Genomic DNA, 14,592 nt, shown 5'->3' on the forward strand with positions numbered 1-14,592 from the left:
GGTAGACGACGATGTCAAGGAAAGCTGTGAGGAATACAGCAAGTTCTAGAAAAGACGCGCCGCTGTGCAACGGGACTTGAGATAAAGCACAGGGAAGGCTGCATAGTAGGACACAAAATATCTGGCCCTATCTTGAGGGTTTTTTGGGGGGAGGGGAAGTATTATCCACGTTTTCCATCATAGATACAAGATAGATGCTTCAATTTCCAATCCCGCAACCAACAACGTAAAAGCCTGGGTTGTTCTCAGCCTGTATATTTATTGATCAGTTTGCCGTCATTGATTAAACCACCACACAACACAATCTCTTCCTATCAAACCAGTCAATAATGACATTAAGCGGGAACGATGTATTTGCTTTTGCTGGTCAGATACCGTCTCCAAGGACAACAATGATTTAGTATGCGGCAGTATCACACATCTTGAAGAGCATTCACTGTAATTTCACAGTAGCGCTGACGGCGAATGTTGTCCTTGGTACACCAAGACTATACCCAAGATGAAGTTCATGTCACTATACCATGGCTACACTTCTGTTTATCAAACTCCACCCAGGTCCTGATAACATCCACGAGCCACCCCTACCTATGACAGCAGGAGCCAGGCCCAATGAGAAGAACCTAAACGAAATTCACTGTGAAAAGATTCTGAGGTAACCAGGACATCCTCATTTTCTCGACAGCGACAGCGAGCATCTCCAGCAGCCAGTTGAATGTAATAAGCCTCAAGCTACCATCGTCATGCACAAGGAATGATGTAACGCGACGCCGAGAAAAACATACTAAGTCAAGCCGCCCGGGAGGTGTACTGGGTTCAGAATGATAATATGATTTGTCAATAATACGACAAACTGTCAACGAGATGACAATAAGCTGAGTGCAATACAGTGGAACCTCTCTTAGGGGACACCTCTCTTATCAGGACACTTTTTATCAAGAACAGTACTTGTCATTACTGACAGCGTACTAAATATGGAGGTTAACTGTAGTTGGGTTCGGGTGACGTGGACCTGACCTTGCTTAGGTGCACCTGTTTGTATGTCCCTGTGGCCCTAAGGGCTAAACTGGTGGGACCCCTGGCTCTTGGAAGGTCCAACCATGCCAGACAGGTCTTAGGAACGGGTCCAGCTGAAAGTTTGATCCAAGCATTTGTGACGACGCCTCGAGGAGGCAGCCCCTCCACACCTGCTGGACAACTCATTTCGTCACTGTACAAAGTCACAGAAACGAAACAGATCTATTGGAAATTTCTCTTTCACTTTTAATTGCTTGATCATGTTGCAAGTATATAAGAAAGTATGGTAGTTGAGTACTGTGTTCAGCCTCTTTTACAAACATTAAACATGTTAAACGACTGAAATCGAGAAATCATGCACTCTAAGAAACATTGACACATAACCATCCAAACGTCTGCTAGGTACCGAGCAAACTGGGAAGGAGGTGTACAAGGGGGGGGGGGGGTGTCATATCATCATCATGTGATAGCATGTGTCAATAATGAATATGACCAACTGTCAACAAACACAAGAAAATAAGCAAAGTTGACCAGTTGTGAACCTTTTTTCTGCCTTTACCGATAAAACAACTGAATTTTTGAAATCATGTCACAAGAAACGTGTGTGGCATAGAACCATTATCCAAGTGACTGACAGGCACAGAGCAATATTGGAAAGGAGGTGTGCGGGGGGGGGGGGAGTGTAATGTAAATATCATGTATCAATAATATGTCAACAGACCCAACACATTGGGTCCTATTTTCAGCCATGTCAGCAACTGAATTCTTGAAATCATGCACCAAGAAACGTGAGTGACATAGAACCATTACCCAAGCATCTGATAGGCACAGGACTGAGAAAACTGGGGGAATGATGGTGTGGGTTGGGGAAGGGGATTCATATCAGCGGTGATTTGAGGCGGAGACAGACTGCATTCAGCTTCCCTTTCTCTTAGTTGACTGCTGACACATGTACAATGTATCAGCGGAATCAGAGTCAAACATAATTTGAAGAAATTGTGATTATATTCTTCAGATTTTTCCTCAAAGATTTTGTTTTTTAAAAGTTTTCTTATGTGAGAACTGGTTAGGGAGCTGATAACATGCACAGAATGGAGGTTCCAAGCATGGATATCAATGAACATGAATTTCTCCCAAACCCGGCCCGTAGTTTAGGTTTTACCTGGGCTCTGTGAGGGATACAGGGCTATCCTTCTTGGAGATTCTTGAAAAAAATTGATAAAAAGTTAGCAATTTCAAACAGGTGAATATCACGTATAAATGTCAGATACTAGAGAGCGTTAGACAACTAACAAACGTTTTGCAAGTTTTCTGTATTTTCGAGGAAAAAAATTCTCAGTATCATCACTGTTGTGCAATTTGACCAACTTTTTAATCTAAAACTGCAGAATTAAACAAATCAGAGGTTTTCAGCAGTTAGCTATTATTCCGTGGCCTGAAGCATGTCTGCAGGCGGCCAGACCGCAGATCTGTGCTAATAATCGCATAACTCATGGTAATTATTACAGATTCATGGTATAAGCAATCATGAATATGTATCCTGATGTATTTTCCCGGTAATGCCGATTAATCGACCAGGCAAATATTTACACATTGATATACATCAGATTAACTGATAAGGGGGGGAGAGGGGTACCTGTCATGAAGTCCCGTGGTAAGAATAGCCCCATCCCAAATCCCGATAGGCAGTTCCACAAATTCTGACGCAATTTTCTTGCCCCTCTTGAATTCCACAAATTCTGCTACAATATGGGTGTCTGTACCAAAATCGTCTTTTTTGGTTTATACTGGCATCAGGAAAAAACCATTGCCCTTCGGATACCACACCTCAAAGCATTCCTGCATTCCTGCATCCCCCCCCACACACACACACACACTAGGCCCCTAGTAAGCTTCTTGGTCTTGAACAGGGGGGCAAGAGGCTGCAAGGTGGGGGGCCAAATAACATTTTTTGAAATTTAAGGGCCTGATTACAGGTGACTTCTATGGGGTAATTTGGTTCCCCCCCCCCCCCCCCCCTTCAGCTATGTCCCAGCCCATCAAGCAAAATCCAACCGATCTGAATTCCCCAGCAGAGTTTAAACCCAGACACCCCCGCAGATGGCAGCACCAGCTGGCCGAGACAGTTGGCGCCGTGCCAAGGCCCATCCCTACAATCAATACCCGGTAGTCTAGCATGCTCTTCATTCATGGCAGTCTATTAGGCATCAGAGATCCACTTGGTGCGTGTACATGAATGTATAAGTAAGGAACCTCAGATCTGAGACACATTAAAGGGGTATGCTATTCATAACAATTACTGGTGACTTCTGAACGCAGTGCATAAGCTTGGCAGTTAACAGTACAGTAGAACCTCTCTTAGAGGACACCTCTCTATAAAGGACACCAGCCCTGTCAAGGACACTAGTTATGGTCCCAAATTTGTTGTTGCCATTCAATTTGACCTCTCTAAACAGGACACCCCTCTATTAAGGACAGCATTTGTCAAACCCGAGGGTGTCCTTAATAGAGAGGTTCTACTGTACATCCAGACAGGATTGCCAATCTTCCGGGATAGCCCAATGACAGGTCCAATCTGATTCGGTGACCTCAGTACGGAGGTTCCAATAACATTAGATTACAATCTTTATATTTATTACTCTGATTAATACATATTAAAGCTATGATTGGATGAATTGACGTGCATGACATGGAGCAATAAACCTATATACACACGCAGGTAAATAAATATAGCGATCAGAAGCTTGTCTGTAATATAGACGGAATTGGTCGGTGACAGAACAGTGATTTGTTAAAGGGACAACTTGGACATGGGATTGACTTGGCCAGGAGGATAATACACCTCCTTGCCACCATGCGCCGCCACTTGTAATATCACACTGATGCCGATCTCTGATGAGATTTTCGTCAGCGTTGCGAGACTGTTTTGGACACGGCATATAAAGCATATAAATATCAGACAGGCCTATGGTCACACACTGTTCTAGTGCACTGTCTGTTGCAGTTCAATAACTTTTGAATTATCCTACTTGGAGAAGTCGCGGCCCTGCTGGAAGCCATTTTTGTATGAAAAACCAACATATCTCATACCCATGTTGTCCCTTTAAGGCTCAAAATGATGTATATACAGTACGGAAACCAGCAAGATTCAGCCTCAAGAATATGTCTGAAGCCAGTGGCTGCATCAATATGGCTGAAGTCATGTTGTCATTTTACCAGTGTGCATCGGCAAGTGCACAAGTACACAAATTTAAACTAAGCATTTAAGTATTCTTACAGCATGTATCCACTGGTTATACTGCATCCAGGTTAACATGCATGTCATTGCATTAGGTATGGTGGCCCTGAACCAGTATATCTAGTGGATCATATCCACTGGTTATGCTGCATCCAGGGTAACATCCATGTCATTGCATTAGGTATGGTGGCCCTGAACCAGTATATCTAATGGATCAATGCTGTTTCAGCAGGGCCGTAACTGGGGTAGAGGCAAATGGCCCTCAAAGTTCACAAGAAACTTTTTGTAAACATTTTAAGAATGGCGGAGGACAAGAGGTGTTATAACCCCCCATGACCAAAATGCAAGTGACAGGCCTGTTTAGCAAAAAAATATTTGGTTCCACCAAAGAAACTGGTTGCATTTTGCTTCTGATCACGACGACGTGTCATTCACCTTAGAAAAACCAATCAAGAGGCTGAAATCACCCTTCATACGCAAACGCCCCCAAAAGATGATAACTCTAAAATAAAATATGCAATATTTGTTTACCTGTAGGGGTCGTGGGAAGTCTTCTGACTGGTGGGCCGTCAGAGCGCTGACTAAAGTTGTTTCTATGAAAATGAAACAAGGCAAGTGGAAAATAAGCAAAATAAAAACACGGCATGCAAATGGAAAGAAATACGAGGACGACTAAGATGTACGAATGGGGGAGTTTGTGGAGCCTCTTGGCCATGTGAGGGCACCACACAGCCTGAGCCTGAGCCGTGGTGCTGCAGCTCATCATGAGGGAAAAGCAAACAAACAATAAGGTAAAGTTGTACAATTACAGCCGCGTAGTGTTGAAAAGAACACACAGTACATATCAATGCACACAGAAGCTATAATTGTACCACCTTACCTTACTAGATAAATGATGTAGCATGCAGCAAATTTTCAAGCGATGCTGACATTTTTCACATATAAAGCTCCATGCAATAATTCAACCAACATTTTAGCCAAAATCACCAAACAACATCTAAAGCTTGACATCTTGAACAAGGAAATGACAAACAAATCCAGAAAGATGGTTAAAGAATCAAATTATGACGATTACGAAGGCTACCCAATAACTACATCAGCATTACTAAAGCAACAATCAAATACCCCCTGCTTGCAACGCAATGAGAGCACAACTATAAAATGCAAATGGTACTACGACTACACAGGCAAATATACCCGCAGTAAAGCTCTGCGCTCTGACGGCAATCCATTGAATAGTTCAAGTCAGAGTCGATATGTATCATGATGATATAGATATTAACTTACTGTGTCCCGTTCTGCGCGGTTCCACTGCCTCCCCGGATTGCCACCGGCGCAGTATGGGCTGCCGGATGGTGACCGGCGCGGATAGGCTTGGCTGTAAGAGAAACATCGTAAAGTGAACATTGGTTCGTTTTTCTTCTTCTTCGCTATGAGGCAGAATGAGCATTTTTACATGCCACTACAGTTACGTACCAATTGGGTTTATTGGCCCAGTGAATCTGTCTTCAGCCAGAGGTAGGGTCAACACAAGCTACTCATGCTTCTAACTTGGTGGTGTGTTTAGCTTCCTTTGGCATAGACACCAGAAACAAGGTATCTCGTTCTTAGGTCACATTAAAAAAACTATGCAGACCCAGGAATTTTATTTCCTCGAAAGCCACGCGAGTTCATCCAGATATACAATCCTTGGTTCCAGTTTCAATTGTGGCAGAAACTTGGCTTAAATCCTGGACTTCACTTTAACAATTCTGTTTAAAATGATTGATCTTCATGTTAAGGCAGGTTCGATTGGCTTCATACAGCACCCTAAAGATTTTTAAGGCCTTACCAATTTGTGCGGCATGGCCACGCCGGGCGAGATTCTTTTGGCGGACAGCCTCCTTGATTCGGTCAACCTCGTGTTGATATCTGCAAAGAGATGAGAACGATATTACACCAAAGGTGAATAAAACTTGGAGTGGTTGTTCTCACGGGGCAGCATCACAAAACTTCAGCATCGTGGTCCAAGGGATGACTGGAGTGACTGTCTAAGTACAACAGCAAGTCGAGGTAGCCCTCTCCGCAGCTACACACACGAGGGGAGAGACAACAACACACTGTCTCCCCGGGATCGAACCCGAGCCCTATTGCGTGGTAGCCAGCGGTGTTGACCACTAGGATATGAGACTCCTTCCACGTTACATCTGCAAGAGAAGATCACACCTCAAACTCTGGGAAGTAGATTTGGTGATGGAAACTTGACCAAGCATGTATAGCCATTTCTGGGGGGGCTGGGATAGGAATTCACATGTGTTACTGGCTACCTGAGCACTGTAATATGCACGGCCACACAAAGTCTTAGTTTAAGTAAAAGTGGAACAAAATGATATTGGAATTCTTCAAGGGTTTCTACCCTACAATTAAAGTTAGTATAAGACCATCATGTTCAGGATAAGAAGGACAGTGTGTCTAACTCTGATATTCTAGTCTGCCTAATAGTGAACGAGTGAGCTTTGTTGCTGCAACCTCTGACAGTTAATATTGCTGCGACAAAAATTGCTAGTTTGCGGGGCCCTTTGGCTTCAAATGGCTTTTATCTTTTTACAAGGGGTTTCCATCCACTTGCAGCCAATATAAGGAGGCACCAATCTTTCACCATAAGCGTCATTAACAAAGCAGAGTGACCAACCATCTCACACTAAAGCCCGACAGATAAGGTAAAATGGTACACTTATACACAAAAACTTGTCACACCAAGTAAATTTGAAGAAATAAGTTTCTGTTATCGTCCGAGTACAATTTCAATTCCTACAGTGTAGAAAACAGTACACATTAATGTACATAGAGGATATAATTGTACCAGAGCTACATAATTGTACCACCTGACCTTACTATTTACAACCACATTTTTTTAGCCACACTGCCTAAACCCAATGTACGTTTTGTTTTTTTTAAAATCTGAACTAGCTTACTGTTAAATTCTAGAAATACAAATGTACTATGTTAGGCCGTGCACCAGGGCAGGAAGTTCAAGTCAAGTGGCACGTCTCGAGCACACGGAAACCTGTCACTGCTTTCTCCGAGATGAACGGGATTGTTCTTCACCTAAATGTGAGATGGCTTGTCAATACAGTAGCACCTCTCTATCTATTAAAGACACCCTCGCGACAGACAAGTGCTGTCCGTAACTGCGAGGTGTCCTGATAAGAGAGGTCAAATTGAATGGAAATGGCCACTTTGGGACCTTAACTAGTGTCTTTTAGATAATAGAGAGGTTGGCCTTGATAGAGAAGGGAGGTTCCAAAGCAGAAATTTCGTAGTTGTCCGAAACAAAAGGCGCCAACATTTGAGAATTCAAGGCCACTTGAAAAGTCATAGGAAGGGCTGCTATTCATCAAAGTTCCCACCCTGTGCAGAAAAAGCATTTGAATCTTGCTAGAGATTAACTTACACCGAGTAGATTTGTAAATATCCATTTTTTGTACTATTGGCAGTTCCATTCATACTAAAGTAAACATGAAAACAAAAAACTGAAAAATTTGTAGAATTTCTCACGTCCAATTTGTTTACAATTGCAAGGATCTGAGGGTACATTTCATGAGAGGTATTGTATGGTGGAACTACTTTTAGGTTTGAACACTTTTGAAACAAATGTATCGACCGAAACCCTCAATTTTTCTCAAGAGTGCTCATTCGCCAACAAGTAGAAAGATATGTATGGGACAATACGTCCACACTGGTGATGACGTTAGAGCTATCTAGTTGAGAGTCCAACCTTGGGGTGCATATGGGTGGTGTGAAATGTTCCCCCCCGCCAGAAGAAATGCGAAATAATGATAAGAAATATCACGTTTACAACTATCTAACAGTTAAAACAAAACTGGAAAACATCAAATAGTTTCAGGAAGTAGTTTACTAACATTGCGCGATATTGTATCGCTACATTGTGAGAATATTGTGCGTAATATTGCCAGTTTTTAATAGGAATAGGAATAGAAATTATTCTCATGCCGTAAATTGCGATATAACCCACAAAGTGGCGATACAATATCGCGCAACAATAACGAAAGCTACATGTAAACAGAAGAACAATAAACTCATTGAAGCAAAATCTGCCCACTCCTTTAACCCCAATATTAAAGGATCACACCATCACGCGATAAAAGTTTTCCGACGCGACCCCTGGACCCGCACTGACCTTTTCCTATCCCTCATGGCTCCCTCCTTGGCTTCCTTCAGGGCAGTCTCCAGCGACTTGACACGCTCCATCGTGGCGCGGAGGCGTTTCTCAAGCTTGGGCAGCTCACAGCGCAGGTCGGCGTTGTCACGTACAAGCTACAAGAAACAGAAGTCGATACGAATAAGTTGACTTTCTTATCAGTCACTGCATCAATGAGGAACTGAAATATCAATGCGTATGACGCCAGCTCTACAACTAACCCACGCGTCAACAAATCCTGCTCTGACGACAACGTCAGTCCACGGTCATACCTGATACAGGGCAGACGTGCTCTTGTACAGCTCTCATTTATTTCACATTTTCTCATCAATGAGTATTAACCTTGGGAAGCACCGCGTCTCATCGGTAGAGCAAACTTATCAGCTTGGTATACAGTAGAACCTCTCTATTAAGGACACCCTAGGGACTGACAAGTGCTGTCCTTAATAGAGAGGCGTCCTGATAAGAGAGGTCAAATTGAATGGAAACAACCAATTTGGGACCAAAACTAGTGTCCTTAATAGAGAGGTTGTCCTTAATAGAGAGGGGTCCGCTAACAGAGGTTCCACTGTATATACATATCAGTCGTTGATATTTATATTCAGTAAGTATTTACGCAATTTTGAATTTCCAAATTTCAAATTTTCAATGAACGGCGTTGGCCTCCATTGATGGGGAGAAAGACGATTACCTGTTTGTGAACTTTGGTCAGTTGATCAAGGTTATTCTCCAGGAATGAGATCTTCTGCTTCTGAGCCGCGCTGCCACCAGTCTCGGTCTCCTCATCTTCATTCTTATTGGCCGACTGTAAGGGTCAAAGTGCAAAGGTCAATGGTATATTTGACACCGACAACGACTGTGAGGTAATTTCACACATCATCAAAGATCATACCATCAGTAAATGTTTTGTTTGCATCGACTGCATGTACTTGTGTACATTGAGGTAGTGCATTTGATTTTGACATTTTCTGCTCTGTACGGTTTATTACTCAGCCAATCAGACTGAAATCATCAGGTTTTCACTTTTTCGTGTCCATCTACTCATATCCTTAGTACAAACATGATGAATGAGAGATACCGGACTTGATGAATGAGCAATACTTGACATGATCAATGGGAATATCGGACATGACCAATGAGCAATACCTGACATGGTCAATGGGAATATCGGACATGATCAATGAGCAATACCTGGCATGATCAATGGGAATATCGGACATGATCAATGAGCAATACCTGACATGATCAATGGGAATATCGGACTGATCAATGAGAATATCGGACATGATCAATGAGCAATACCTGACATCATGAATAAGAAATACCAGATCTCTAACTGCAAGTGGACTCACCTTCTTGACTCGAGACTGTAAGTCCTGAACAAAGAGTTTCCTAAGGTTGTGGAGCGTCTGTAGTTCCTTGGCCTAGAAAATAGAATGCAGAGTGATTATGAACGACACGTCCATCAAATACGAAATGTGGATGTAAGATTGAACTGCTAAGATCCCTAGGTGCATTGGTCAAGGGATCAACTCTTCCTAGGAGTAACAAGGTTTTGACGGCTAGGATTCGGGCTTCAAATTGCTCTATCTTGTTCAAGAATGTTAACTCGATGCATGAAATCTACTAGGACGCTTTGTAACAAATGTTGATCTCTGTTCATTGATACTGTTGTGTCTGGAATCCTTTCACAGCGACCTTGTTACGTCTGATTACTGGCGTGTTGAAGGAATGAATTCATCTGACGAGAGAAGTGATGATGCGATTTGCAAAATATATAAGTCGATTAAAGCGAATTCCTGAAGGGGAATACAATGCCCTTACCACACCTTGGTCAGTATCAAAACATTTGATGCATCATCTGAATGGAACCCAACTGCGGGCCCTAATATCCACATGTTCATCAGGCCGAATCTAGCTAACCGACCTGCGCTGGGAGATGAGAAGGTTCATTTTCACCGCCCAAGAAAATGTAAAACTTAGACTAAATTGCTGGCCATGCGAAATTTCCTTAGAGAAAAACGCAATCAAAATTCGTACAAGTCTTCTCATCATGATCTTGAGTCAGCATAACGAGGTTGAAACCAGAACAATGTGCGTACCACAGTTTCCTCGAGACCCTTGAGGTCTTGCTTGGCCTGTTCACGTCTGTCGATCTGCAGCGAGAGTTCCTGGAGCCGCGCCGACTTCTGCTCCTCCTCTTGCTTGAGTTTGTCATACTCGGACTGGAGGTTCTCCTGCGCCAGGGCAACCTTCTGCGTCTGACTGGAATAGAGATGTTCAAATTCAAATACCAGGCGTCGCTCATGGCATACAAGATTTAAAACGGACCTGCACCAAAGTATTTTGATGGCATACTAGGACTAAAGGACAATCCACAGCACACGCGATCTTCAAACAATGTCCAACTTTCTGTGAAGAAAACTAGGACAGGTTTGGAGAGCGTGCTTTCTCATCCTGTGCCCCAGTGGTGTGGCACAGTCTCCCCAAGCGTGTGAGACTCTCTCCAAACATTGACACTTACAAAAGATAGCTAAAGACTTGGTTGTTTCAGGACCACTTGACCTTTCGGTGGTGGACGAATCTGCATTAGCCTGTCGGCCATTAGGTGAATAGAAGTACGAGTCTACTCCGGGCTGCAATCGACCCAAGCAGAGGCTTTCAATTGACAACGGACGACTCATGCTTCTGCGTCTGACTGACTGAATCATTCTGGATGACGGCTTTCAAACAGTGAAATACTTACTCCTTCAGTTCATCAATCTTGCTCTGCTTCTCGTTGATTTCGTCGCGGAGAGCGTTGACCTGCTTCTGGTGCTGATCCCTGTGGCCCGTCATCTCACCTTCGATGGCGTCCCGGAGCGCGTTGGCCGAATGGATCTTGTCCGACGTCTCCTTCTCTCGCTCGGAGAGCGTGGTCAGGTGCAGTTGCTCTGCAAGACGCGAAGAACAAGTGAGTTTTACACGGTGGTAATAACATACAGGCCAGGCCCCAGTTGTTCAAAGCTTGGTTAGTTTAGCGGAATCCTTGGAGGGCCGCTAAAACTTGGCGGAACTCCATGGCAGAGCCTTTGTGGATCCTCACAGCAGTGTCACAGCGGGAACTGTAAGGCCTAACACAGACTTGGCGGCACACTAAGATAACAGTGGTTTATTGGCTGCCCAAAACTACTTCTTCTAGATCATTCACTCTGTACTACTTGTGAGGAATTAATCTCCGAGAAGGACTTCTCCTCCAAGGTGGGATTGAGCATTTTTAAGAAGGATACGCCAAGAATTGCTTGCCATGGCAAAGACAATAGATACAAGGAATTACGGTTTTAAGTGACAAGTCTCATTCAAAGTGTTCTCCCACATGCCTGGGATCAAACTGGGCCCTTTTGCACGGTGGCGAGCAGGCTATGAAGCTCTGACCAGGAATCGGTGGACAAACGTACCTTGAGCCCTTAGCCGGGCACACTCCTCATTCAGGGTATCAATCGATTCCTCAAGGGTCCTCTTCTTGGTCTCCACGTCTCGCAGAGAATCATTCAGCGAGCGAATCTTAGCCTCATACTGGAAAACAAATAAACACGGCTGAAGTTTTGCGACTTTTACTCAGTGTTTGGAGACAAAGGTTTTCTGTATTGAAAGTTGTGGAAACTAGTTCATCAGTGGCTTTCCTTTCAGTTAAATGTGGTGCACTAATATCTTAAACTAAGTTGATATCAGGGTCGGAATGATGTCGATGTCGATAGATAGAGTTCCGGCCCTGCGCATGGAGGATGATATCAGGGTCGGAATGATGTGAATAGATAGAGTTCCGGCCCTGCACATGGAGGATGATATCAGGGTCGGAATGATGTTAATATCAATAGATAGAGTTCCGGCCCTGCACATGGAGGATGATATCAGGGTCGGAATGATGTCAATGTCGATAGAGTTCCGGCCCCGCACATGGAGGATAGGAGAAACGCCTGTTTGTAACACCAGCAGCACGAAAAGCAATACTAACCTGCTGAGAGAGAAGCCTCACTTCGGACAACTCCTTCTCTCTCTCGCCCAACTTCTTGTTATTCTCCGTCTGAAACGTCTCAAGCTGCTCGCATCGCTGCACGAGGGTCTTCACCTCCGACTTCATCTTACTGACGTACAGACGCGCCACGGTGAACTCCTCCTCGACCTTCTCCGTGGTGGAGCCGCCGAGGTGTTTGAGATCGGAGTTCTGGCCTGCGATGACCGTCCCGATGTCGCCGAGATCCTTCAGGAGAGTGACCATCATGTCGGCAAGACGCTTCTTCTGGTTGGAGCTGCTCTCTCTCAGAGACTGCAGCTCACTTTCAACTGAGTTCAGGAGACCCTGTAATGGAAGGGAGTGTTAAATCAATGTCTGGATCAGACGGCCTGAGAATTTCATAACTGCAGCCCACCAGCAACAACACTAGGGTTCCAAAAGTTTATCTTTGTTTGGTTCTCACAAAGGACAAACGAATCAGATCTCATTGTTCGCATAATCTCTTTTACGTGGATGAAATTAAATTCGGCCCAAGTATCTGACTGACGAAGAACTTACCAATTTGTGGCTAAGTTGATCAGAAAGTGTGTCATTCTCCTTATTCTTGGTGTCGACCTCCTGGGCCTTTTGGTCGTAGTTCATGGCGAGCTCCTCGAGTGCCTGCAGGACCTCCTTCACTTCATCCTTGGCGGAGTCGTTCTCGGCCTGCATACGCGCCATCTCCATCTGAACGTTCTCGAAGTCACGCCGTCTGGTGGACAGGAGATCTTCCTGCTCCAGCATCTGTTCCTTCAGACGTTCGATCAGTTGGCACTGGCTGTTGATCTCCTCATCCTAGGAAGGAAACAGGGAGACATTGTGAATGTCATATGGTAGCCGCGTGGCTAATCCGATAACACCAAGACCAGGTTAAGGCCCCAACCTTATAACCTTGAGAGACTGGGTAGTCAACTACTTGTCATCAAGTCGAAGGTACACAGCTTAGACCAGGTTTAGGCCCTAACCTTATAACCTTGAGAGACTGGGTAGTCAACTACTTGTCATCAAGTCGAAGACACACAGCTTAGACCAGGTTTATGCCCCAATCTTATAACCTTGAGAGACTGGGTAGTCAACTACTTGTCATCAAGTCGAAGGTACACAGCTTAGACCAGGTTTAGGCCCCAACCTTATAACCTTGAGAGACTGGGTAGTCAACTACTTGTCATCAAGTCGAAGGTACACAGCTCAGACCAGGTTTAGGCCCCAACCTTATAACCTAGAGAGACTGGGTAGTAAACTACTTGTCATCAAGTCGAAGGTACACAGCTTAGACCAGGTTTAGGCCCCAACCTTATAACCTTGAGAGACTGGGTAGTAAACTACTTGTCATCAAGTCGAAGGTACACAGCTCAGACCAGGTTTAGGCCCTAACCTTATAACCTAGAGAGACTGGGTAGTAAACTACTTGTCATCAAGTCGAAGGTACACAGCTCAGACCAGGTTTAGGCCCTAACCTTATAACCTTGAGAGACTGGGTAGTCAACTACTTGTCATCAAGTCGAAGGTACACAGCTTAGACCAGGTTTAGGCCCCAACCTTATAACCTTGAGAGACTGGGTAGTCAACTACTTGTCATCAAGTCGAAGGTACACAGATTGGTGACTGGCAACAAAGCCAACAAACACAGAGGAATCCAAACTGCTTTACCTTTTCATCGAGCTGCAGATACATCGCTTGGCGTTCCTTCTCAAACTCAGCCTTCTCTTCCTCCGAGATGGTCGTCGTGGAAGCGGTCAAACTAGGCGGCAGCTGTAGCGTGGGGGCAGGGGCATCGGCTGCAGCAGCCGAAGCGGCAGCAGCACTCGCCTGCTCGTCCGATGGCACGGCGTCGCCAGCACGCCACCTGTTCAACTCCGCCTCGTATTTCAGTAAGATGGCCTTTAATCGACCGTTCTTGTCCTTCTCCTTCTCGTATCGTTTCTTCCACTCTTCGGCCGTCAATTCCTCGTTCACCGACACGCTGTTCTTGATTGTCTTGGCCCTGGTTGAGAGAGCAAGTAGAATGTGAGATGCGAGGAGATGTGGCGGAGATATACCCACTTTCTCAAAATCGGTTCCGACAATTTTCATTTACCATCGTTTCCAATAAATCAACACCACAGC

At 44.5% G+C, this 14,592-nt stretch overlaps 1 protein-coding gene across 8 annotated transcripts in view; it reads right to left on the reverse strand.

The window, feature by feature from the left end:
- Nucleotides 1-14,592, reverse strand: part of LOC135500876 (kinesin heavy chain-like) — a 49,851-nt gene that overhangs the window by 12,711 nt on the left and 22,548 nt on the right. For 3 of the 8 annotated variants that reach the window (XM_064792558.1, XM_064792556.1, XM_064792555.1), the window contains exons 10-22: nucleotides 14,137-14,470; nucleotides 13,006-13,281; nucleotides 12,448-12,792; nucleotides 11,891-12,008; nucleotides 11,200-11,386; nucleotides 10,556-10,718; nucleotides 9,806-9,877; nucleotides 9,145-9,258; nucleotides 8,433-8,569; nucleotides 7,686-7,739; nucleotides 6,084-6,163; nucleotides 5,540-5,630; nucleotides 4,784-4,845 (exon numbers count right to left, since the gene is read on the reverse strand). In XM_064792558.1, coding sequence (XP_064648628.1) covers nucleotides 4,784-4,845; nucleotides 5,540-5,630; nucleotides 6,084-6,163; nucleotides 7,686-7,739; nucleotides 8,433-8,569; nucleotides 9,145-9,258; nucleotides 9,806-9,877; nucleotides 10,556-10,718; nucleotides 11,200-11,386; nucleotides 11,891-12,008; nucleotides 12,448-12,792; nucleotides 13,006-13,281; nucleotides 14,137-14,470 — 2,033 coding nt within the window. Of the gene's footprint in view, nucleotides 1-2,176; nucleotides 2,219-4,783; nucleotides 4,846-5,539; nucleotides 5,631-6,083; nucleotides 6,164-7,685; nucleotides 7,740-8,432; nucleotides 8,570-9,144; nucleotides 9,259-9,805; nucleotides 9,878-10,555; nucleotides 10,719-11,199; nucleotides 11,387-11,890; nucleotides 12,009-12,447; nucleotides 12,793-13,005; nucleotides 13,282-14,136; nucleotides 14,471-14,592 lie in introns of all 8 variants that reach the window. The other 5 variants (XM_064792557.1, XM_064792554.1, XM_064792561.1 and 2 more) reach the window with 3 other exon arrangements.

Source organism: Lineus longissimus, chromosome 16, assembly GCF_910592395.1.
Source record: "Lineus longissimus chromosome 16, tnLinLong1.2, whole genome shotgun sequence".
NCBI classification, from domain to species: Eukaryota; Metazoa; Nemertea; class Pilidiophora; order Heteronemertea; family Lineidae; genus Lineus; species Lineus longissimus.